Below are 27043 nucleotides of genomic sequence, written 5' to 3'. Positions count from 1 at the left end.
CAAGGTTTGTATTAGTTATTTCTTGTTAGTCGACTTTTTTGTGATTAAATGACTTATTTGTGCCATTAAAGTTATTAAGGTCGATTGTTTAAGTGGAAGTACATGATACATCCAGTGCAATGGGGAGAGCTAGCTAGTGGATGGAAACTGAAAGTGAAAATTTTGTTAAAAGAAATGACTGAGAATCTGATCCTAGACTATCAGGTGTTTTTTTTTGCTTGTTTTTTTTAGCCTGTGAAGTCGGTGAGGTTCCTGACTGAAGACGTCCCCCAAACCACAACGAGGTTGTCGTCTGTGTCGTCTGGATCGCAGGTCACTGGTAACTCTCAGAGCAGCTCCATGGCTCTGGAGCACTGGAACCCGTCAGCCATCATAGGTCGAGATGGAAGTACCTCAGTCCTTAAAGACACAAAGACAATCATGCAAAGAAAAGGTCATGGTCAGAATAATGCCAGTGGGGATTTTCTGCCTTTAAGTACAAAACTGTACACAGCCAACAGCCCGTCCAGCCCCATCAGGTGAGTACAAGCTATCAGTGTGGTCCAGAAGGAAGACCATGCATTATTACATTGTTGATCCCACATCTCAGATATCCATTCAGCAGCCTGTAATGGGAATACATTTACATTTACACTCCTAGTCCAGTTCAAATTTTAAATGTTTACTAAATGTTTAGTGATATTTATCCAACTTTATATATATATATAAAGACAATGATTAAGGGCAATTTTGGAATTCACACGTTTACATCATTTTGACACAAGAGTAACAACGTGAGAAGTGTTTATGATGGCTGAAAGTAATGATTTAAAAAATTGTGAACTTAAGCTTAAAGTAAATATCCATTTTAGATAAAAAATTTGGTCTAATTGCGATTGTGCTATGTTTTGTACTTTGGGGGAAAAGTATATATATGTATATGTTTATGTATATGTGTGGGTGTCTAAATATTATATATAACAGTAATATACCTTTTCTAAACAGCCAATCATGTGACAGAAGCACAATTTAAATAACTGGATGTTTACATCAAACATTAGAATGAAGAAAATGTGTCTCTGTGACTTTTTGATATACAGTAGATGTTGGTGACAAATGGGCTGAGAAGTTTAGAAGCTGCTGATCTGGGATTTTCACATACAACATTCTGTAGCGTTTAAACAGAATGATGATGAAAAGCAAAACAAAACAAAAAAAAACGTTTCTGTGAGTGGAAATGGTTTATGGATGTTGGAGGACAAAGGAAAATGGCCAGTTTGGTTTAAACTGCCAGGAAGGAGGATATAGTAACTCATATAACGTCTGGTTAGAACCATGCTGAACAGAAAAACATCTCAGTGTGAAAATAGATGAGCTACAATAGCAGCAGACAACATCAGGTTTCACTCCAAGGCAAACATCTCCTGGTCTTTTTACAGTCTTCATATGTCCAGTTTTGCTGTTTAAGATAATTTACTTAATGCATTTTTTTGCAGCACATGTAGACCTGTTTCACTTTATAACACAATCTTGCGTTTGGACATTGGAGGTTCATGATTTGTATTCACATCTCTTGTTTTAGACACAGGATGTTGAAGACGTATAATGCAAAGACTGATGCGGAACTGAACCTGCTGGAGGGAGAGGTCGTGTTGGTCCAAAAGCCTCGGTCAGACGGGAGGGTTCTGGTGAAACAAGAGATCACTGGAGTGACTGGCCTCTTCCAAAACAGTATTCTGGATATATTGGACAAAATTGCCTGAACCTGTGTGTGTGTGTGTGTGTGTGTGTGTGTGTGTGTGTGTGTGTGTGTGTGTGTGTGTGTGTGTGTGTGTGTGTGTGTGTGTGTGTGTGTGTGTGTGTGTGTGTGTGTGTGTGTGTGTGTGTGTGTGTGTGTGTGTGTGTGTGTGTGTGTGTGTGTGTGTGTGTGTGTGTGTGTGTGTGTGTGTGTGTTCACAATCCACTATCAAATAAAACACCTTCAGTATTGCTTTTTGATCCATGTAAAACAAATCACTTACAGTATGTAAGCAAAGCAATATGCTCTTCATGTATTTAAGTGTGTTTCGGTCTACAGCATGCATAATCTAACCTCAATCCCACATCTCAGATCCTCCTCAAATTCACCCTGTGTCATTCATCACCTCTGGGACATAATGTACCTTCTGTTATTTTGGAGTCATGAAGGTCTTCAAAGTATGCAGATATTTTAATACATTGATGAGGACAAGGGTAGCTGTTTCAGACCCCTGTCCTCATTCACCATGTTCTTATATTTTAAAGTACAGTATATACTATGTTCTAGTGTGTAAGAGGAATGTTGGCTTGTTACATGGAAGGTTTGCACATATTTAAAATGCACTATATGGTAATGAATTGAGTAGAGAGCTGATAATTGCTATGTTTGTACAGCTCACCAATAATTATCAGTCCCTCCAGGATTTCGCGGTTTTGCGATTGCAGTCATTTAACACAAAATCAAGCAAACTCTGTGATATTTTGGAGGACCTTGCAATTTGGCAGAATTACCACAGATTTTCTTCAGATTTGGGGTAAGATGCGTCATACACGAGCAATCAGCAGAAGAGGACTGAGATTCACATTCATCAGACATGAGTGACGCTGTAACGCTATCATAGAAAGTAATTAGATATGTATCTTCACTGGTAGCAGTTTAAAAGAAGAATCATGTGATTACAATTCAAGCTTTTTCCAAGCAATAACCAGCTTTCAATTCAATTTCAATAGTTTGAATAAAAAAAAGCACCAAATTCTCTGCATGTTGCAGGGCTCATTTAGAAAAAGTTGCAGGAAAAATCAAGTATTTTTGCTTGCAACAATCACACATGATAAAAAAAATCTGAGAAATCCTGAAGGGACTGAATTACAGTTTTAAAATGGAGTCAGAAATCTGCTGTCATTCTGTCACTGGTAGACATTTTGATTCGATCCGATATCTATTCCTCTCTTTCTGATTTATGGTGCTTGAAAAAAAAAAAAAGTTTCTCCAAGCAAATATAATTTATTCAGCAAATATTGTCCATTGCTTTTGTTATTACAGCCCTTCTTCATTTATCAGCGTTTCTCCATGTAAACACACTTACACTGTTAATAATTCTTACAAACAATTCAAAATGGATGGTGGGTTAATATTGTTGTGGTATAAGGGAAGTCCACAGCTGTTTTTTTATTTTATTTTTTTATATTTTTGTTTAATTTTATTTTTTGGGCTACATACTGTTTACTTTGCCTTTTCTGAAACTATGGCACACTGCAGCATTAATCTCTGCACCTAAATTATATAAAAATATATTTCTAACACTTTTGAAAGCCCATTGGTTTTGAATTGGAGAGAATTGTAGTTTTTTTTTTTTTTTTTTTTTTTTTTTTTTTTTTTAAGAATGCAATTAGTTTGTTAAGATTTAACACCTAAACCCCTGGGATCTGTTGACAAATCCAGACTTCCAGACCTGCACACTAATAACTTGGATTAGGATTAGAAACAGCCCAGTCTGGCAACCTGGATGTCTATAACCATGCACTTTACATACTTTTCAATTTTACTGCTTTGACATTACGTAAATGCCAAAAGGATTTGTTTCTTAATTGTATTATTTTATTTATAACCGGAGGAATGGCATCCCTCAAATTCTTCTTTGTAATGAAACTTGAGTAAATATGTATATGATTTGAGACACAGTTCTGGATAATGGATTGTCTCAGAGCACAAGGTCTTGTTGTTTAAATGCAGTCAACGTGGTATACTTTTGTTAATATAACACTGTAAATCCTGTAAAACTGGCACAGTTGAATTGAGCTCAACCCCTGCTAGTTTATTTTTGTAGTACAGAAATAAATTATCTGTGATAAAACTGTTTTATTTTCTTGGAATTCTTATGAACCATGTGTTGGACTTAATACGTATAAAGCTATGTTAAGAGATCAGTTTATACAGTAGCACAGCTTCATCAGGTCTGTTATGTAAAAGCCAGCCAGCTGCACACTGCAGTGGATCTACTAAGTAACCCTAATTATGATTTATCAAAAGCTGGATGAGTCTTGTTGATTCTTTAAAGAAGCTTTGTGTCTATACTCGCCAAGCGGGTGGCAGCAGAATGATGCATCCGATCATGCAGATGTGAACTTTAAACGGAAGCTCGGAACAAATATCAAATCTCAGAATTTGAGAATCATCTGATCTCGTGGATGATTCATAGTGCCAAAAGGGCTGATTATTTTAACTGATATAGAGTTTAGTCTCAGTTGAAACAGTATAGTGTGAAATACAAAAAAAAACAAAAACGAGAGATCAGAAGCACTATTAGAACGATCAGAAAGGTCCAATCTTACATGAATTGTACAGTAAGAGCAGAAAAGCATCTCAAAAACCACAACATGATGATGATGAAGAGGATGGGCTACAACAGTAGCAGACCACATCGGGTTCTACTCTTGTCAACCAAGCACAGGGTTACCCAAACTAGGGTTAAAAAAAAAACAGCAAACACTGTGGCCTGATTGTTTTCTACTGTCCGGGATCCATGAGTGTAATTCAGAATGCAGCAGGCCACAGTGTTACCAAGAAAAGCACAGAACATGTTCTCATTCTTCCACATTAACTGCTTTATTTAACCTCTACTGACTGCAATGTTAAGTTCCATATTGAGTAAAATGTCCTGTTTATGATTGTAAAAGCTTCAAATGCTTTTATCTCTGGTGTATCTAGCTGATCAGAAGCCATGTGGCCCATGTTGAGGAATTCATTAGGCTATGGCAGGTCTCCTGTAAAACCTTTGGAAAACTCACAGCTCAGAGGAAGTTATGATTATGAGCTCTATGCTTTTTCACTCTTCAAGGTTTGACACCGTGTTCATTTACACTATATGTCCAAACATTTGTGGACACCTGAGCATCGCTCCCATATGAGCTTGCTGAACATCTCATGCCAGATTTAATCTGCCTTTGCTGGTATAATAAACTCCAATCTTCTGGAAATACTTTCCACTAGATGTTGCAGCAGGGCTGTGGGGATTTGTTTTTATTCAGTTACAAGAGTATTGAGATGTCTGATGGGTGAGGTGGTCTGGGGTGTTCCAGTAAATTCTAAAGGTGTTCAGTGGGGTTGAGATACAGTCAGGGATCTGTGCAGGACACTCGGGTTCGCCCACTACAAACTTCAACCGTGTCATGCTGGAACAGGTTTGAGCTTTTAAGTTAAAATGAAGAGAAATTGTAATACTACAGAATACAGAGACATATTATACAGTTGTCACCCGCTTCGAATGTTAGCACTCGATTGAATGGACGTTATCAGTGGTTAATCAGCCCATAGATATGGTCCAGGGTTGCATGTTGCGGCTACTGGTGGGCTCAGAAGGTTGTTATCGTCCATCCAAATGGTTAATCAATGATACAATTGCAAGAGAAGACTCCAGATCCACTCAGAAGAATCCAGCAGTTGTGCCCTTCAGACTTTGTGGCAACAATTTGGGGAAGAACCAAATACTGGTTTGAGCTGCTTTGCTGCATACAGTATATGGATAAATATCTCAATTGTAAATTTCCCATTGGGATGAATGAAGTATCTATCTATCTATCTATCTATCTATCTATCTATCTATCTATCTATCTATCTATCTATCTATGCATTTAGCATGTCTTTATGGAAATAAATTCACCAATAATAATAATTCTTGATACATTTAATGAAAATGTAGTTAGCGTGCACGAGAGAGAGAGAGAGAGAGAGAGAGAGAGACAGATAGATAGAGAGACAGACGGAGAGAGAGGGAGAGAGAGAGAGAGAGAGAGAGAGAGAGAGAGAGATTTAGTGTGCAGAATCAATGCATCACTTTAGTGCATTATTGATCCCCAGACTATAATATAAATGGGGAAAGACATTTCTCTGGATTCCAAAAAATTCTGTTCCCTCTGTGATTTAATGAATTAGAGAAAAACATTATTTAAACAAATTAATGACCACTTCTCTCTGGTCTAGTATGAGAGAATGAAATAAACCTGTTAACAGTAAAGCGTAGTAATAAATTAACAACACAGACTGCGTTTTGTGCCATACAATATAGTATGTACAATATAGTATATATATATATATATATATATATATATATATATATATATATATATATATATATATATATATATATATATATGTGTGTGTGTGTGTGTGTGTGTGTGTGTGTGTGTGTGTGTGTGTGTGTGTGTGTGTCTAAACAAGAGAATGTTTATATTTAATATTCTGAAGAAATATTAGTTACTTATATTTAACACGTTAATTCTATCAATTCTAGTTCTAGTTCTAATTCTAGACTCATATATGCTTAATAATTATTAAAGCTTATAGACAGCTTTAATAATTATTAAATAATAATAATTATAATAATAATAATTATTAAAGCTTATAGACAGCCTGGGGCCCTAAGCAAAATTCTGCTAAGGGGCCCTCCTACCTGACCCGTGAGCCATATAAACCATTTGCCACACATTCACACTTGACAGCATCTCCTCTACTAACAAACTTGAGCATAGCCTGTAACACCTGTAAGTTATAGATAACTACTATTATTCATTTTATAAGCTGCATTAGGCCCCACTTAAACTGCCTCTCTCAGATTCCTCTTTATCCATTTTCAAATATAAAATACTATTTATAATATAACTTGCCTCTTGCAATATTCAACTAGTGAATATGCAATAGCAGATATCAGAAATTACGTTTTTACTAGTGTAAATGTAATTCCTGATATCAAAAATATGGTTACTACTAGAAATCACACACTTAATATTTACATTTTAAGTATTGGAAACTGAATTCTTAATATCAAAAATCCATATCACGTGAATGTATAAAAGTTAAAATGCTTGCCATACAGTATCACTGTGTTTTATAGTATACATGAGATCAATACTTGATCCCTGATGGTTATTATTTACTAAGGGATGTGTATTCATATTGACCTGTACTATATTTAATATTTTGTTGTAAATCCCCCCTAACATAATTTGCATCTGTATTGTTATTGTCTAGTTTGTTAATTGATGTCTGTTGCTAATTCAATAAAAAAAAAATAATAATAACACGACGATACCGAACGCGCTAGCGGCTCTACGCAGAGCATAGCGACAAACGTCATGATTTCACGCATGCGCACTACAGGGGAAACAGGAGAGCTGAATTGTCCGGTGTAAGTGCCGCTATCTGGGATGGGCGTCTGATTATGGAGAAATAACACCGGAATTCATCGGACATATTGTTTACTCAAACAGAAAGCGAATCGTTTCTTCTTCTTTGATTAACAGCACACCGAAGATTGAGAAATGCCGGTAAGAGCGTGAGATAATCGTCGCTGTAGCGTTGTGCACATCCCGAGGTTCCTCCCTTCGGCTTCTGTTGTGTTTATTAGCTTGCTAGCTGCTATGCTACATGTCTAGTTAAATCAAACTAGACATTTAACACGTCTTGATGTTATTCACCGAGGCTCTTAATATGTTTTACAGATTTCCTTTACATCCACAGGGTCTTTAATTCTACAAAGGGATGTCTGGGCAGAGGGTGTTTAGAGGCTAGTTAGTTAGCTAGCTAAGCTAACCGCGCTAGCAAAATACCGATGGTTGTCTAGACAACTAACTTCAGCTCGGTAGCTATAGCTAGGTTAGCTTAGCTTAGCATAGCTATTTAGTGAAATAAATTTAATGAATAAAAATGTAACCATGGCTACGTATTAACCGCTGCCATATATATATATATATATATATATATATATATATATATATATATATATATATATATATATATAATGTGTGTATATATGTGTGTGTGTGTGTGTATACAACACAGAATTGATGAAAAAATGCATCGAATTTGTCACAGATACAAAATACAATTTATCAATGAATTAACAATAAACAGGGCAACTGTGCTGCAGTGTGTTTAACAGCTGCTTTAAAGGGAACTAACAACACAAACATTAGCGGAGATATATATATATATATATATATATATATATATATATATATATATATATATATAATGTGTGTATATATGTGTGTGTGTGTGTATATATATATATATATATATATATATATATATATATATATATATATATATATATATATATCTATATCTCCGCTAATGTTTGTGTTGTTAGTTCCCTTTAAAGCAGCTGTTAAACACACTGCAGCACAGTTGCCCTGTTTATTGTTAATTCATTGATAAATTGTATTTTGTATCTGTGACAAATTCGATGCATTTTTTCATCAATTCTGTGTTAAATGTGAAATTAGGTCATGGATGTGAGCTGCTTTTACAAACACATCTGTTGTGCTTTTTTCTGCTTTTTCAGAGCCACAAACTTGATAAACCAGAAAAGTTGGAGGTGAACGACAACGTAAAGGTGGTGGTACGATGTCGGCCTCTCAACCAGAAAGAGAAGATGATGGGACACAAGCAGTCGGTCACCGTGGATGAAATCCGGGGAACGATCACCGTGAACAAGCTTGAGACCCCCAATGAACCGCCGAAGACCTTCACTTTCGACACCGTGTTTAGTCCCGACAGCAAACAGCTAGACGTGTACAATTTAACCGCCAGGCCCATTATCGATTCAGTGTTAGAGGGATATAATGGTATGTGATAATCTAGAAAAGTGCTTGTTAGTCTTTGAATTGGCAGGTATTGCACGGAAAGTGTTATTGCTTTCTAATCATCGTGGTCTTTTTTTTTTAACCTATGTTGAGTTCTCAAATCTGAAGGGTCAGTACAGGAAAAGTGATAAGTGACGTGACATACAGCTAAGTATGGTGACCCATACTCAGAATTCGTTCTCTGCATTTAACCCATCCAAAGTGAACACACACACACCCGGAGCAGTGGGCAGCCATTTATGCTGCAGCGCCCGGGGAGCAGTTGGGGGGTTCGGTGCCTTGCTCAATGGCACCTCAGTCGTGGTATTGCAGGCTGGAGACTCAAACCCACAACCTTAATAACCTCACGTTATTGCTCATATCCTAATGAACGTGTAGCAAAATAATAGCAGTATTCTATTTTTGTAGCCACACTGATTGCTAGTAGATGGCAAGATGCTCCTTTATATTTTAAACCTTTACTGCTAGACTTTACTAATCTTTATTAATCACAGTGCAGTTTTCTAGGGGGTCCAGTGTACAAACCTCTTACTATAAGAAAATAGATCCTTAAGGCCCTTGACAAAGGAAAGGTGCTTTAATGGAAGGATGGGTTAAAAAATAGTTCCCTTTACTCTCACTGTGTTACTGTTAATATTTAGTTCACTAGGATTACTGTAAAATTGATTCTGTATCAGTTTGAGCATCTATGCCATATTTTGCGCTTGTTTTGTGGTTTCTCTGTTGATATGGGGGAAACCGATATAACCAAGTGCAAAAGAAATTTGCCCACCAGAAAAAAAACATTTTATTGACGTGTTAAATGAAGTGGCAAACGGAAGTGCCACCGCTTCTGGTAATTTTACCTAATGCTGATTTTTATCTAATTTACCTTCTTGTGAGTCAATAGGAAGCAAGAGACTATACTAAGTAATGGAACTTGTTGCCTTGTTTTCTGTGTAAAACCCAGAAATCTATAGTTGGGCTTATAAACCTGCCTTTATTTATTTATTAATTTTTATATTTTTTTTTTACTTTCTTAAAGTCCCTGCTAAATTAGTAAATTCAAGAGTATGAACAGTTTGAACAAAAATCTAATCCTGTGCAATATTAGATTGCTTTTTGCTTATTAGTTTTTATAAAAGAACATGAATATTAAGCCTGAGCCTTTAGCAATCTTTAATAAATTTGTGTGTTAATTTTTATGTAATGAAAACCAAACTAGCATTTTTTTTTTGCCACATTTACAAAAGTTTTAGTTAATCTGATTTTCCATGTGCACATGGAGTATGTTGGTCATCTGTGAAATTAAAAACTTTTTTTTTTTTTTTAATATCTACATGTAGTGATGCTCACAATACTCTGTAGATGTTCAAGTGCATAGGCTTCTGGGAGCATCGGAGTAAATGCTGAAAGGCAGAAGGTGGAAGTTCTTTTCACTTCAACTTCTTTCCCAATAAAAATATTTTATAATAAATGATAAGAATAATAATAAAAATGAAGTGAGCACTGTTCCAACAGCTGAGGCATCTGTGTAGACTGGCACCACTTCTGTTTAGTACCAAATGCCATTTATTTTGTCTTAAGTTTTATTCATCTTCATTAATGGGTTTGTGGGGTTCATTTATTTGTTTATTTTATATTCTTTAGCTAATAAATGATTAGTTTTTACCAAATTATTTTGATGGGATATTTAGTCCCTGACCTAGTGCACTAGTGTAAGGATGTTTTTCTCGACTACTAAATGCTGTAAATGGTTTTAAAAATGAGCTTTTTATACTCAGCATTATATTTTTTAATATATAATAACGCAACGTTCTATGCAGATTATACGATCTGAAGTTGAGTAACAATCTTGGATAAATTTACACACACTCAGGAGCACGAGTGGGATGCGAACCTTCTTTTTCCTCATTTATAGGATTTTCATGAATATCAATTTTTTTGGCTTTATCTATCTATCCTTTATACGTGGAATAACCAAAATTTGTACTTTTGTTTTTAATTTGTTTCCAGGAACCATATTTGCTTACGGACAAACCGGCACTGGGAAAACCTTCACCATGGAGGGAGTGAGAGCCGTTCCAGAACTTCGAGGGATTATACCCAATTCGTTTGCTCACATTTTCGGTCACATTGCTAAAGCAGAGGGAGACACCAGGTAAGCATATCATCAGTGTCTGATGTTTATGTGTTATGTCTTTCAGTCCCGTTTACAGTGTTAGCTTTTTTTTTTTTTGGCACTCCTGGACGGAGTGCCAACCCATCGCAGGGCACACACACACACACACTCATTCACTCACGCAATCACACACTACGGACAATTTTCCAGAGATGCCAATCAACCTACCATACATGTCTTTGGACCGGGGGAGAAAACCGGAGTACTCGGAGGAAACCCCCGAGGCACGGGGAGAACATGCAAACTCCACACACACAAGGTGGAGGCGGGAATCGAACCCCGACCCTGGAGGTGTGAGGCGAACGTGCTAACCACTAAGCCACCGTGCCCCGTCTTTTTGTGATCCACACCAACAGAAAAAAAAACCAAAAACATTTTTACTCCTGCTGCTGAAACTTGTGTTGTCTGATTCGAACCTTGTGTTGACCTTTATATGGGGTTTTCTCAGTTAGCAAGATATTTTCATTACGTTTTGAAGTTATCGGTATTGAATGCTCTTCTTTTCCATCTACAATAAAATCCATACTAATAGAGAATATTAAACTTCTGCTGTTTGCATTTACCCATGTGTGCATATTTTCCATTTCATTCGAAGAAACCAAAGATTGCTTCTTTTCAAAATGACAGGTTCTTGGTTAGAGTTTCCTACTTGGAGATATATAATGAGGAAGTCAGGGACTTGTTGGGGAAGGACCAGATGCAAAGATTGGAGGTGAGAAACAGAAATTCACACATTTCTTGTACAAAACTCCCCCTGATCTGATTACTAATACAGAAATGCATTATTTACAATTTCTGTTCAGTAAAAAATGCAAGATAAAATATCTGCTGCGTCTGCTACTTAATAATTAGCATTACCTACTTGTTTTTTATGGACCAAATAGACTCGTTTGTTTCAATTCTCTCGTATACCATATGAATCTGAAGAGTTTTTTTTTTTTGTAATCCACTGTGCAGGCAGATTTTTAATGTCACGTCCTATATTCCGTCACTTCAAAATTCAAATTGAACTTTTATTTGTCACATACATAAACATACACCGTATGACAAGTAGTGAAATGTGTTTTACGACCGCTCCTTATAGTGAGACGTAAATACAGATAAAAAAGAAAAATGTAGGTGCAATAAATAAATTTGTAAGTAAATTATTTATTGAAACAAATATGAACTTATATCGATGATGAGTTTGCAGGAATTGAGTTAGTAACATGCGGTTATAACATGATGGTTAGATAAATTGTGGTCCTTGGAGTAGATTCCTTCCCCTGTAATCTCATCAACATCTAATTTCCTTCACATTTACTTCTTAAAGTTGTTTTAGAAGTTCCATTGACACATTTTTCATATGCACGTTTTTTGAAAATCCCAAAACAGGTGAAAGAAAGGCCAGATGTAGGAGTCTACATTAAAGACCTGTCTGGTTTCGTTGTGAACAATGCTGATGATATGGACGGAATTATGACTATGGGGCACAAGAACCGTAAGCATGTATTACTGTTTGTATATTTTCTATGCTTGTGAAATCGTTATTTTCATTCAATTATCCAGTCAGCCGGTCACATGGCATCAGGTCAGGAATAATCATAATCACACAGATGCAGGTCAAAAGATCTTCCTGAAATTAATGCCTTTGGTTGTTGCATACTGGTTTTGGTACCAGATGATATTAACATTTTTTGTTATTATTAAGAGATCATTTTTTATCTTTTATTCTTAGCGTGCGTTAATGATGTGAATGTGCCGAAGTAACGATTATAATTCTTGGAATTAATGATAGGAAGGAAGGCTGCATACGAATAAATGTACCTAGTTTATTTACATAATTTACTTACATAACCATCGATTCTGCAGGTTCTGTCGGTGCTACCAACATGAACGAGCACAGCTCCCGATCTCACGCCATCTTCACCATCACTATCGAGTGTGAAGAGAAGGGCATTGATGGGAACCGGCATGTGCGCATGGGCAAGCTACACCTGGTGGACCTTGCAGTGAGTAGAACAAGCCTAAAAACAAGGATGTTGTTGTTTTTTTTTTTTTCTTTAAGTTAAACTGTAGTGCCATGGTGGATGTTTCTTGCTTGTCAGGGATCAGAGAGGCAGGGGAAGACAGGAGCCACTGGGCAACGTCTTAAAGAGGCCACTAAGATCAACTTGTCCCTTTCCACTCTGGGGAATGTTATCTCTGCTTTGGTGGATGGGAAGAGCACACATGTGCCCTACAGGAATTCCAAACTCACACGCCTGCTGCAGGACTCTCTGGGAGGAAACTCCAAAACCATGATGGTACAGTGACCTCAGTAATCCTGCACACATGACCTAGAGTTTTTCACTTTCCATTTCGGAAACTCAGCCAGCATAACTACAAGGAGTACCGATCAAATAAAAAGACGTTTTATTCATAGTTCAACTTCAATCGTCGCTTCTTTTTCAGTGTGCAAACATTGGGCCGGCGGACTACAACTACGACGAGACCATCAGCACTTTGCGCTATGCCAACCGTGCAAAGAACATCAAGAATAAAGCGAGAATCAACGAAGACCCCAAAGACGCACTCATACGCCAGTTTCAGAAGGAGATCGAAGATCTTAGGAGAAAGCTGAAAGAAGGTACGCTAAAATAACCAACATGCTCACACCATTGTATTAGAATTATAAATGAGTTCTAAAAGAGTAAAGTGTACTAGACCAGTACCAAACATACTATTACATAGCAATTTAATTCGCAATTCCTCCAATTTCTTAAATTCATTTCTCAGTGTAATTTGTAGGCCAGTATATGAACAGAACCGCAGCTCACAGCCTTGAGATATATCTAATGTATTTCTGCAATAGCTTTTCATGCACTATATTGTATACACGGCCCACTGGTGGGCGGGCCGCAGGATCCCACGCTGTCAATGCCATGGCCCAGGTTCAGTTCCTATGCATCGAAGTGACCCAGCCACTGAGGTGTTAACACTTAGTGTCGGTCCTGAGCTCGGATAAAACGGGAGGGTTGTGATTGACAGAACATCCATTGCCAAATCAAATATTCAGACCAGATGGAGCAGAAAGAAGAAGAACAACAACATTGTATACCTTATTTTCTTTATAATATTCTATATGCTGTGGTGTGACGACAGGTTTTAAAGGAGCAAAAGTTGCCAATAAAATGTATGCAAAAAACATTTGAGATGTGGCTCCTACAGAAGAAGTGTTGGTTTGGTTGGTCCGGGGGATGCTTTGTTTTTTTGCCGTATGAAAACTAAAAACTGACTCACCGTTATTAATACGAGTGTCTTGACTCTGTATTATTTCAAGGAGAAGAGATCTCAGGGTCAGAGGGCAGCGGCTCTGAAGACATGGACGAAGGAGAAGATGAGTCTGGAGATGCTGGAGAGAGACGCAGGAAACGACGAGGTTAGAGTCACCATCTCTCATACATGTAGTCTTCCATCGATAAGAAGTAGAGTTAATGGTGTGAATCGGTTCGTGGTTAAGTCGATTCTCAAAGTGATAAAATGCACCTACACTCTTACTCACACAACAGTAATATGCACGGGGGATTTCTGCAAACGCTGCCTTCCAAGTGAACTAATCAGCATTAATACATGAGAACTAAATGATGCAATATTATATTTTGGGATTTTTCTTATACAAAATATTCACATGCCAATAGAGAATGAAATGAAAATTTGTTTCGTTGTGTAGTGAACAACATCTGTTTCACTGTTGAGTAAATATTTGAAACCGCATGCTAGATTGAAAGAAATTAACAAATAAGGCGAGCGAGTCATGGCTGCACAGTCCAACTCGCTCAAATATTCAAGATTAATTTGAACCCTTGAATGGCTGTAAGTTTCTGTTGGGCTAATCAAGAGAGATGCTATGCTAATCGAATCACTTACGAGTCTTTCTTTAAGAAATTTTCTTTCTTTCTTTTTTGTCACATACATTACATTACATTGCATACATTAGGGTGAAATTTGTCCATTTCATATCTCATCTTTGGAGGTTGGAGGTCAGAGCCCAGGGTCAGCCATGATACAGCACTCCCGGAGCAGAGGGGATTAAGGGCCTTGCTCAGGGGCCCAACAGTGACAGCTCAGTAATGCTGAGGCTTGAACCCTAACGTTTTGATCAACAACCCTGTGCCTTAATCACATGACTTTCCTGAACGTAGAATAATGTACTGTAAAATGTTCATAGTAGCTTTTAAGTGAATTAGAAATTAAAGTGGAAGTGAATAGCAAATGTGGCATTGATTAACTTCCATTTGTCATGACTGAGTCTCTTAAAAGATAAGCAGCCCACCAGTTCCTGCTCGGTAGGTAAGGCCTCCAAAGGCTGTGCTTCCTTGTAATTTAGTGACAAGGCAGCCCTGCGAGACGTTAATACGAAAATTAATCCGCTCTGCTCTGTTTTATTCTTGCTCGCACATTCAAATCACAATCTCCCGATTTCTGTAGTCTGTATTGTACTTTACTTACAATCCTAATCTATGATTAAATCTGCTAGATATTATAGTAAAGTGATGTGTTGGTGCCGAGCGTTGCAGAACGAATGCTCATATGACACGGAATGAGAACCTTATCTCTGTAGCACTTTACAATACTACAATACATTATCATGTACTATTCCCTGCTCTACTGTGTGTCCTACCCTTTAAAGAGTTGTAAATCCAGCCATCTCTACACATCACGATCATCGTTTGTAGTGCTTACATAACAAAAAATCTCAGGCTGTGGACTGGATGGAAGGTCACGTGTGCTTCATATCCAATGTGATTTCTGTTACAGGCACATTGGCACACTCTTTTACCATATGGCTGTTATAAATCCCCCTGTCTTTAACCCCATGCTCTAACTTCAGGGCATTGCCAAAGCCCAAAGCAAGGGCAAAGAGAAAACGAGGGATAAGGAGAACAGAGGCACAGAAAGTCAGCATAGAAAGCGTTAACAGTAAATCAGAGCTGATTATAGCTGAATAGATATTCGTAGTTGCCACGACCACAAAGAGACAAGGCTTTATATCATTGCCAGGCATAAACTCTATACCAACCAATTTTTTTACACGTGTGGTTTACTAAACCAAATGCTACCTTCCTTTCATCAATCGACAGCTGAGTCACATTGGCACTACACAGCGACTGCGGCATGCGTTCAAGCTCTTTTGTGTCACAGAATTAGTGATGTGTGCATGCTAGAGCTGTGCAAAGAGCTTTTTGTTTTAAACCCAAAGAAATGTGATCAGAGAAAATCTAGATGGAATTTAGCTTTATGTAAATGGTAATTATTAAGCAGGGGTCACATTCTTTGCTCTGTGACTTTCGCGTCCTTTATTTTTTGCAGCTCGTTTTATTTCAGTTCACGGACACGGCTAGGACTTGTAGCTTTTTTTTTTCCTTTTTGTTTTTGGTATCTTTGTTAAAGACTCGTTCATTTCAACATTAATAATGTGTGTGAATGTATCCAGTTGCTGCTGTAGCACAGAAATGAAACAGGGAACCCTGTCACCCCGTGTACTGAGTGGACTGTTTGAGAACGCTAAACATTAACTGTTGTCATTTTTAAACCTTTTAATCTGGGTCAGTTGCAGGCATTGTGACAGGATCTGATGGGGAACAAATCCTTTCATATCTTTTTGAACCATCATGCATTTACGCTCTTTTGCTCTTCTCTTTCATGTGGCTTCTTTACTTTCATGCGGACTCGACGTCACGTCTTTGTCGCAGTCATGTTTCAGTCTCTGATTTAACGTCTTTACGCTTTACTTTCTACATCTAGGCTAAATAGATGTACTTTTATACTCAGTGTTTCACAACTCCACACATTTCATGTTACCGTGCGTTTCATGTTTTGTCAAATAGAACACCTAATCATGTTTATTTACATAAGAGAACATTTCAAAATGGCAGATTTATTTCACTGTTATTTACAGTAACCGATTTTCAGTGGGTCAAAATGATTTAGTAATTGGTGCATGGTTAAGGGATGTGGTAGCGTAGTTAAGCCATTGGAGCTTATACAGCTTCATCATACTGCTACTGCTGGGCCCCTGAGCAAAGGCCCTTAACCTTCAGTTGCTCAGCTGTATAAAATGAGATTAAATGTAGGTTCCTCTGTATAAGGGCATCTGGCAAATGCTGGAAATGTAAATCCATAAACATCAGCAGTTACATGATTCTTCCAACTCCCTCCTTGTTATTTTTATTTTATGCTAAATATTTTTCAAAAAGTTTGTACATCCCTGAAAATTGTGCTTCTTTCCTAACTGATGCAGTGTCTAGGATGTTTGTATTTGTATACAGTTAGTACACTTGTCTCTAAAGGTCGGGTCAGGTACACGATGACAGCTAGAGCCAATGAGAAGTTTTTCATTCATTTCAGAAATTCCCCGAATACTGATACAGTGAATTAAAGCAGGGGGCACGGTGGCTTCATGGTTAGCACGTTCGCCTCACACCTCCAGGGTCGGGGTTCGATTCCTTCCTCCGCCTTGTGTGTGTGGAGTTTGCATGTTCTCCCCGTGCCTCAGGGGTTTCCTCCGGGTACTCCGGTTTCCTCCCCCGGTCCAAAGACATGCATGGTAGGTTGATTGGCATCTCTGGAAAATTGTCCGTAGTCTGTGAGTGAATGAGAGTGTGTGTGCCCTGCGATGGGTTGGCACTCCGTCCAGGGTGTATCCTACCTTGATGCCCGATGATGCCTGAGATGCAGGCTCCCCGTGACCCGAGGTAGTTCGGATAAGCGGGAGAGAATGAGAAGGAGAGTGAGTGAATTAAAGCAGAAATAATGCTGCAGATAATCAATTAAAAAAAATTCATTACTTCTGAGGTGAACAAAATAGCTGTTCTGTTTGACTTGAAATATGTGAAGTTGAAACCTATAGTTTCTGTCCTCTCCAAAGCTGCATGAATTTCTTTTCTGCTCTAAATTCACTGAGTTTGATGCGATCAAGTTTGACGTGAACGTCTTGTCGTTAACCCAAACAGCTCTCCACTAATTCTGTGTAAAGGTAAATCTCTCTTAATGCAAAACACTGACACTCATTAAATGTGTGTGAATGTCATCAACCAACCTGGTAAATACAACCATATAATAATACTACCATCTCTCTCTTTCTCTCACACACACACACCGAAACTTCAAAGAATTTCAGCAGGCTAATTGTGTAAACCTGTCGTCACATTATCAGTGCAGAGTTCAACTATCATTGGGGTTACTTTGAGGTGTGACCGTGTGAACTAAACTTCTAATTATAACTCAGTAATCGAATGTTAAGTTTTCACTGGCCTTTACCGGTCCACCCACACATTGCACATCAAATTAAAATGATTAAGAAATGTACTCAAAACTACATGAGTCCCGTGTTGTAGGGGGAGCAGAAGTGTGTGTGTGTGTGTGTGTGTGTGTGTGTGTGTGTGTGTCTGTGTGTGTTTGTCTGTGTGTGTGTGAATGTCTGTGTGTCTGTGTGTGTGTGTGTGTGTGTGTGTGTGCGCGCGCATGGCCCACACAGATGACACACAAGATTTCCGATAAATATTCGCTTGCAAACTGCTGAAACATTAGTTATTAGACGGAAAATATGAGGCCAAATGTCAGTAAAGAGCAATTACTACTGAAAAGTTGAGACACATCTGTACTTTGGCGCTTCACGTGTCCAACGAGATACATAGCCTCAGTCCCATTTTTAGCAGCAATGCCTTCCTAAATAAATTGCACATTTGAGACTTTTTTATTAAATTATTAAATTATTATTAATTAACTATTCATATATGTACTTGTAGTGAAGATTTTTTCCTTCATTCCAGTATATGTGTCTCTGGTTGTGTCTGTGAGATGTGGAGCAGTGGGGGATAGAAGTGTGTCCAAGAATTAGGAGTATGGACATCTAAGTGTGTGAGGTGTTGACATCATCTTACCGCTACCCTGTGTGCTAAAGGCATTTTTAAAATATCATGGAAGATTTTGCCCTAAAATCGATTGCTAATAAGCTTTATTTTTTTAGATGTGTTGTTTGTTTGGAATAAGTTTTTCCCCCTTGCTTCTGACAGGAAGGAAGAAGGTATCCCCAGACAAGATGGCAGACATGCAGGCGAAGATCGACGAGGAGCGGAAGGCCCTGGAGGCCAAGCTGGACATGGAGGAGGAGGAGCGCAACAAAGCACGAGCAGAGCTGGAGAAGAGGGAGAAAGACCTACTTAAAGCCCAGTGAGTCATGGCTGAGCCAGTTTTCAAGCAAGCATGCCTCTACTAGCCTTAGAAGCTCAGTTTTCAGTACTTGTGGTTTGTGACTTTTAAAATGGTTTCCGGATTCGTGTACATAATGATTTAAAGCTGCATTTGATTTGACTCTGAAGTGGGAAAAGTTAGAACCTCTAAGTTAGATTTTAGACCTCTCTGTGCTTGAGCTACAAAGTGGCTAAAGCATGTACTCATGATGCTCTGAGCATGTACGTCAATTTGATGTCACTTACTGTACCCGGGTTTGATGAGGTCTTCATGACAAGGAGTAGCGATGAGTAGGAATTCCAAGTTGAGGTGGTATTTTGTTTGGATTTCCATAAGGCAGAAATTCCTGCTCTCAATCTTCAGAACAAAAAGTCTTTATGGGTTTTATGTGAAGAAACTGAAAGCCTAATATATCGAATTGAATTTTGTATGAAGTATGTAGGTAGGTTATTAAGTGTTAATAAATGTATTAACATAAACGTGTAATAAGTACATGTCCTTAAATAATATTACTTGGTTTACAGGCAGGAACACCACCTCTTACTTGAGAAACTGTCGGCTTTGGAAAAGAAAGTGATCGTCGGAGGAGTTGACTTGCTGGCCAAGGCAGAGGAGCAAGAGAAGCTTCTAGAAGAATCCAACAACGAGCTGGAGGAGCGACGGAAAAGAGCCGATCAGCTCCGCAGAGAACTAGAAGAGAAGGAGGTAGGTGTTCTGGCTTCAGCTTAAGAAATAAAGTACAAGAAGTAGAAAGCTTCAGCTTTCAGTGCTGGGAAACACTGGTCAGGTTTATGTTCATAGCAGGATTGGATTTGTCATTCATTGTTCTATCCTGCTCATTATTTGTGTATTCCTGTGTTTTCACAATAGCAAGAGCGCTTGGACATTGAGGAAAAATACACCAGTTTGCAAGAGGAGGCCCAAGGCAAGACCAAGAAACTGAAGAAAGTCTGGACCATGTTGATGGCAGCAAAGTCAGAGGTATGCACAAATGTTGTTTGTTGAAGTTTTTTGTTTCTGCTTGAGATGCAGTTTGACGTCAGAACATTCCTGTGGTTAATGTATGTAGAATTGCTCACTTATTTGTCTTAATTATTTAAAATGTGTGAACTTCACAGTCAACAGGGTTTTCCCTAGGTTTTTAGAGGGCTTGGGTTACTGTCTATATTCCAGGGTCTGGTGGAACTTGGGGGAACTCGAAATGTTATTTTAATGTTGGGTAAGGAGGTCTGGGGAGCACTCGCTGTGCCACTTCATCCCATAGGTGTTCAGTCGGGGTGAAGTCAGGGCTCTATGCAGGACACTCGAGTTCCAAGCAAGCAGCTTCCAAGCAAGCAGGTCAACGTATGCTTTTCTGTTGTAGATGGCGGATCTGCAACAGGAGCATCACAGAGAGATTGAGGGCCTGCTGGAGAACATCCGCCAGCTTAGCAGAGAACTCCGCCTGCAAATGCTAATCATTGACAATTTTATCCCTCAGGAATACCAGGTATGATTACATGCAAGAGCGTATGATTGTATCGCTAGATTCTAATACATGCTCAGAGGTAAAATATACAAATGTACAGTCGATTATACAGAAACCTAAAATAACTAATGTGCTAAATTTTGACAAGTTTCTGGATTGTCCTTATCTATTAGGTCATTTTAGAATATGTAAAGATGGTTGATTGTTGGCACTGTACAGTATGTGTTTATTTATAAACTAAAATAGATTTTGACTCCAAGATCTAATCAGTCTAAACTTTGTGTTCTCCAGGAAATGATTGAGAATTATGTACACTGGAACGAAGACATAGGGGAATGGCAACTGGTGCGTGCTCGAATTCTTGTTTCCCTCCATGCGCTGTTGTCGCTATAGTGAACTAAACTAACATCTCTTCTTCCATAGAAATGCGTGGCTTACACAGGAAACAACATGAGAAAACAAACTCCCGTGCCTGACAAGAAAGAAAAGGATGTAAATGGCACTTAAATTCATAATACAATCTATAATGCTCTTTATACAGTGTTACGATTAGGCTAACTGAGTGTGCTGTTTGGATTTGTTTCAGCCATTTGAAGTGGATCTGTCCCACGTGTATCTTGCGTATACAGAGGAGAGCATGCGCCAGTCCTTGATGAGGCTGGAGAGGCCCAGGACTTCAAAAAGCGGCAAGGCCAGACCCAGGACCGGACGCAGGTCAGATCTTTGTTTTAGAAAAGTGCAAAATGACACCAAACTCTTGATCCGGTCACAGCTTCAGTAGGACCAGTAATTTCATCAACAGCCTGGTTTTTCCAGATCCCTACTCGTATTTTAGTTCCTATTCATTGGGTCTCATTGGGTTTCATTTACAAAAACAAAAGAAAGACTGTGGTCCCATCCTGCCATATATAATATCTTATTAAATCTGTATATGCATTAATAGAAAAAAAGCTTGGATGGAAGTAGCAGAGATTGTTGTTATATTAGTGTACATAGCTAGTAAAGTTTATTTCCATTACAAATCTATTAATATTTGCACAAGAGATGCAAGAGTTCTTATTGGAAAACCACCAACTAAAAACCACCACAAAGGAAACGCCTACAAACGACCGTAGTATCCCAATGCTAAAGCAGATAAGAGATCTTTGTTGCTTGTTAGTGTGAACTACGGGTTAAGACTACCATTTAAGAGGCATTCTGCAGTATAATTCACCACATGGCTGTACTGCATGCATCACATTAATGCATTCAGCTTTTTATTTTTATTTTATTTTTTTATTTTGTAACGTCACATTTGGTGTTGATCTGGTACAATTGTAATTATTTATCTCTAGCTAAGTAATAGCTAAAGTAATTATGATGTCGTCCAAGCATATGCTTTATGTCTGATCTGAATCTCTTTTATAATAAAATGAAATCGAATGCATGATTAATCCACTCGCTAATATTTGCTCAATGTTTGTAGGAAGCGTTCATCCAGGCCAGAGACTGCCATCGAATCCCTGCTACAGTGATCATCATTAGTGTGTGACTGCAGGACCCAGGCTGGTCATTTGCACAAGAAAGGACTGCTGTTCAGTGTGTAAAGCTGTAAACATCTGGACTAAGTATATTGAGGTTTTGGTGATGAAACACAAGTATTCAGTGTACATGTGCTGGAATATTACAGTTCTTTATGCTTGTTGTAAAAACACCTATTTATTTCAGAATGTGCATTCAGCAAATAACATTTGTTTAACTGCAAAACAAAACAACGTGTTTAGTCGAGCCTCGACTGATAGGTGGTAGATTCAGGCAAGACACGACTCCTCCAGCGTAGGATGTTACTACACTGATGCTCTAGCTGATTAGCTTGAAATCTTATGCAAGCTACTTCAGAAATGAATCACCTGCCTGATGATTCTAGCACCGGCCTTTTACAGTTTCTTTTTAGTCTTTGAACTTGATGTATGTAATGTGTACTCCTAACCTGATTCGGTGATGGGATTTGGCCTGAGAACCTGCATGCTGCTCAAACATCCACTGTAGCGCTATATAACACTAGCTAAATGGTTTTGTTTTCATTTCTTCAGCTACCACATGTGCACCGTAGTCAAAGATCAGACCTTTTTATTTGCCATACAATTGTTTACATTTACTATGCTGTACCATGTATACTTGTTAATTTATTAAATTATTGATCTCATATTTCACAATTCCTTTGTGTCGAATAAAAAAATATATGAATAATACAGTCTGATATTATAATATTGTCTTCCTGAAAATGATTTATAAATGTTACGGGATATGGAAGTAAGTGATTGTTTTATAAACAGCATTTACCCAAAAATAAGCTCTACTTCACTGATTATGAATGAATAATATTTATGAATCCTGATTCGTTGAAGAGTAGATTGTGATCTAAAGTGAGCAACAAAATGAATGCTAGATTTGTTTTGGACACTGGGTATACATTATAATCACTGTCAGACCTCGTTACTATACAGAAAGCAGATTTATAGACGTTTGCAGTGTCTTAATACGCCATCTGCATCTTTTCAAGGTTTTCTAAGATATTTTGAGGAAAATGAAGTCAGAAAAGTGAGTAAGATTGTGAGTGAGATTGTGAGTGAGTGAGTGAGAGTGAGTGAGATTGTTGGTGAGTGAGTGTGTGTCTGTCTTCAAGTAAGAGTACTAACAGGGTAGTATTTCCCAGGGTGGTTGATGTTTTTTTTTACAATGCCTTAATACACCAAGGGTAACTAGCTAAAAGCATCATTGACAAGTTACATGAAGGTTTTCAAGGCTTTCCAATATATTTTGGAGAACATGAAGTAAGTGAGCAGTAGCAGGATTGTAGAGTTACAAAACTGCAGTGTTGTTACTTCATGTAACACTCATGAAGTTCATAAGAGATGAAAATCAGTGGATGAGTGTGAGATAGTGAGTGTAGAGATCTTCAGGGAAGAGTGTGGATATGGTAGTAGTGTGTGTGTGTGTGTGTGTGTGTGTGTGTGTGTGTGTGTGTGAGAGAGAGAGAGAGAGAGATATGGTAGTATTATTATATGGTAGTATTTACCAGGTTGGTTGATGACATTCACACACATTTAATGAGTTCATCTTCTGTGTTCTTGAACAACAAGAGAAACTGATCATTACTTGTCTCTTTTGTGCTGCAGATTTGCACCACCTTCCTCTGGCTCTAGCTGTGAAGTGAAACTAGACAAGCAAGCAGATGAGATAAGTTAAAAATAGATTTAAGATTATAGTGACAATGTCAGAATCAATGAGAGCATAGATGTAGAGTTTAAATGGGTTTACATTGGGCTTTTTTTTTAATTGTCAACATGGCAGTACTCTGAGATCCTGTTTGTTTGGGGTTGTAAATAAACACCGTTTTCAGTCTTATAAATATACGATGTGAGATGATGATTGTCTGTATGTCCACCGTTGTTGATTTGAAAATCAAGCAAAGCAAGCTGGATTTTTTTTGATGCAAGGAATAAAACATTGTTATAGTTAGAATAATCAGATGTTACCGTTACCATGAGCTGATTAATTTTAATATTAACTGTGTGTTTTTTTCTTCTTATACTACAGCAATGCATTCAATTACATCATACTTTTATCTATTTATAGGTTCATTTAATGTGGAAATTGTGTTACTTCCTGTTATCACTTATAATATATAACAGCTGTTACATCAGCCTCTCTTTTCTCTCTCTGGAAAGTAATAAGGAAAATCATTTAGCCTATTATGTTACAGAGAAACCTGGAAAGTATAAATCCTGAAGACTTTCCTGTGTCTGTCGGAGACACTGTCAATAAATGTTCAATGCTTTCTTGTAGAAAGCGTCACCATATGAGCAATTAGACATTTTCTTTCAAATCTGTTTATTCTTAGATTTAGATTATGCATCACTTATTTCTTCCTGACCAGTAAAGATCTTTGCTGCATTTATCAACTCTTAACAGATCAGCCACTGGAATAGGTCTTGTTTGTAATTCCATTTTCTGTAGTGATTATCCTACACCAGGGGTGACCAACCCGTGGCTCCCGAGCCACATGCGGCTCTTTGCCTGGTTTTTGTCAAACGCGCATGTGAGTGGGATGAAACTACCTTAAAGTTTCCCAGTAGGAGCAAGATCATTTGAGTAAACAATTTGTGTCAAGTTCGCTTTCAAAATGGCAGGGAAAAAAAAAGGTGATGTTCATGTGTGCCCATGTGTATGATGTGGCTCTTTGCGGTAACACAGTAAAAAATGTGGCTCTTGATCTCTGACTGGTTGGCCACCCCTGTCCTACACAGAGTCACAGAGAACCTGGAGTCTATCTCAGGTGGCACATGGCTGGAGGACACAATGGAGGGGGTGCCAACCCAACACAGGGCACAATCCAACACAACAGAAAATTTAGAGATGCTAATCACCCTAAAATGCATGTCTTTGGACTGTGGATGCAAACTCTGCACACACAGGGCACAAGCATGGATTGATCAACCAAAGCTGGAGGTACAAGACATGACCCCCACATTTAAATGAAAGGTTTTAGATGTTAAAGCAGTGTAAAACACTTAAAGGCCAAAAGAACACAGTCATATTAAATGGACAACAAACAAACTACAAATGGATGACAGATTAGTGGTAAAACAACATAATGTTTGTCCACAAAACCAGCTTCAGTGCAAAATCATGGCAAAGTCTCTGGAATCTTATTGGAGCAGTGATCACCAATCTTATAAAAGATCTTCCCTAGTTTGGTGTCCCTCTGTCATGTCGCTCAATCTTCAAATCTTCCATCGGTGTTCAGATGAGACGTGTAAAAATCACTGAAATACAGCTTCAAATACGTGGGACTCGCTCCAAATGGGCTAGCATGGCAACGTACGATAACTTCATTCAACTGGCACTGAAGTCAATAAACCATGAGCCTTTGTTACATGTCTCTGGGGGTGTGGCCATGTCTTCTGGGGGTGTGGTCACCCTGGAAGGTCAGTCCCATCATGATGGAAATGTTTTGTTTGATTTGCAGTGAGGAGATGAATGGACCCAACCCAACCCATACCACAGAATAACAGTAATACTGTTTTTTAAAATTGTGTAAACAGTGTGACCAATTTGAAGCCTCTTGCTTGCCGTGTGTATCGTAAGGTAGGTAGTGTACTGTTTGCTTGGAGAAACCACATGGTGACTGCTATTGAAGGAAAACAACAACAAAATTCATTCCATTTGACATAAATATTTTATTAATAAATATTCCAACAATGTAAAAATAAATTAATAATATATAAACATCTCATAAATAGCGTCTGATATAAAGATATAAATAGATCAATATTACAATGCTTTTTTCAAAAAAAAAAAAAAAAAATCATTGACAAGGATTGGGATGATTTGTGAGCTCCTTCTGACCACAGCGCTTTATTTGATCCAAAAGCTGGTCAAGTTGAATTAATTCTTGCTGGTCTGTTGTTGTGCACTTCTGCAGATGAAACATACAGAGATACATTAGAGTTGCTGCACATCTATAGTCACACGGTTTAATTCTTTTTGTAGTTGCATTTAACCGTATGGTTTGTCTTTTTTTTTCTTTTTCTTTCAGCTATACACAGTTGTTCCCTTACATCCTCTTAAAGCAGAAAAAGTGGGATTATCGGACTTCATGCTCATTGAATGACTCTGTTCATTTAGCTAAGCTATCTGGATTGCATTCGAAAGAGTTCTGACCAATCAGAATTGAGGATTTAACAGCACTGTGGTATAAAAGGGTTTATTGTAATTTCAAAATCAGTCACTTACATTTGAGTAAGCAAGAAGTATCCTAGGCAGCTTCCAGTCTATAGGACTCTTTAGTCCGAGGGACGATGAGTTGTAAGCTGAGAGAACTTTCCCTGCTTCGCAGAGTGTCGTCCTCTGGATTACACATAGAAAAGGGTTCACATCCTTCAGATTCTATATCGTCTATATACTTTTAATGCTATGTCCATGAATTATTACTGTTGATGTTTACTTACATTGCATTCTTTATTCATAAAAACATTTTGAACTTCTTTCTGAAGCATCTGAAAAGAAAAAAAAAAAAAAAAAAAAACACAAAAAAGTTTTGTTAGATTAAATTTAAAATCACTGCTGGTTTGCAATTTTCTCTATTCATATCATTAATATTAATCTTACCTTCTCGCGTAGGAGCATTTTCGAGCGATTCACATGATGGACGATATCTCGTAAAAGTAGAACAGTTTCTCGCTTTTTCTGCTCGCATTTAGGAACGGTGGAGCTGACTGGTTTTCCACTTTTAGAGTGATGTTTGTCCAATATAGATGCTGCATGAGGTGCTGCAGTAACCATCGCAGCAGACAGGAAGAGAAATATGAAGACGTTCATGTCGTTGTCACTGGTTCGGTCTAGTAGCCTGTTTGAGTTCACTACTATCAGAGTACTATCTGTGCTCTGTGTCTTCTATACCTCCTCTTTTATAGCACTGAGAGTGAGAGGATGTGACTGTATGCATTACGTGGCTGGGAATCCCTTCTGATATCCTGATTAAGGTGTTGATGTCATACAGAACTCAAATCACACTG

The 27043-nt window shown here is 38.0% G+C and overlaps 3 protein-coding genes across 3 annotated transcripts in view; all 3 read left to right on the top strand.

The window, feature by feature from the left end:
* Positions 1 to 3851, top strand: part of sh3rf2 (SH3 domain containing ring finger 2) — a 33379-nt gene extending 29528 nt beyond the window's left edge. The window contains exons 9-10 of the mRNA XM_060886834.1: positions 232 to 518; positions 1562 to 3851. Coding sequence (XP_060742817.1) covers positions 232 to 518; positions 1562 to 1742 — 468 coding nt within the window. The 3' untranslated portion in view covers positions 1743 to 3851. The remainder of the gene's footprint in view (positions 1 to 231; positions 519 to 1561) is intronic.
* ndfip1 (Nedd4 family interacting protein 1) overlaps positions 1 to 27043 on the top strand; it is a 424215-nt gene that overhangs the window by 160961 nt on the left and 236211 nt on the right. The gene's annotated exons all lie outside the window — the stretch shown is intronic.
* Positions 7099 to 22712, top strand: kif3a (kinesin family member 3A). Its single transcript, XM_060886912.1, has 17 exons — positions 7099 to 7320; positions 8340 to 8622; positions 10636 to 10780; positions 11429 to 11513; positions 12176 to 12281; positions 12653 to 12792; positions 12889 to 13086; positions 13235 to 13409; positions 14103 to 14201; positions 18838 to 18994; positions 19540 to 19720; positions 19886 to 19996; positions 20379 to 20504; positions 20775 to 20828; positions 20907 to 20975; positions 21070 to 21197; positions 21949 to 22712. The coding sequence occupies exons 1-17, from the start codon at positions 7315 to 7317 to the stop codon at positions 21995 to 21997; spliced, it is 2112 nt and encodes a 703-aa protein (XP_060742895.1). The 5' UTR covers positions 7099 to 7314; the 3' UTR covers positions 21998 to 22712.

Source organism: Tachysurus vachellii, chromosome 14 (assembly GCF_030014155.1).
Source record: "Tachysurus vachellii isolate PV-2020 chromosome 14, HZAU_Pvac_v1, whole genome shotgun sequence".
NCBI classification, from domain to species: Eukaryota; Metazoa; Chordata; class Actinopteri; order Siluriformes; family Bagridae; genus Tachysurus; species Tachysurus vachellii.
Note: the sequence above shows the minus strand (reverse complement) of the source record. Positions and strands in the feature narration are given on the sequence as shown.

Bases quoted from the DNA above. Each gene is read 5' to 3' on its own strand.
- kif3a (XM_060886912.1), top strand. The intron at 12,282-12,652 runs GTAAGCATGTAT...TCGATTCTGCAG, and splicing joins GACTATGGGGCACAAGAACC to GTTCTGTCGGTGCTACCAAC. The intron at 14,202-18,837 runs GTTAGAGTCACC...TGCTTCTGACAG, and splicing joins GAGACGCAGGAAACGACGAG to GAAGGAAGAAGGTATCCCCA.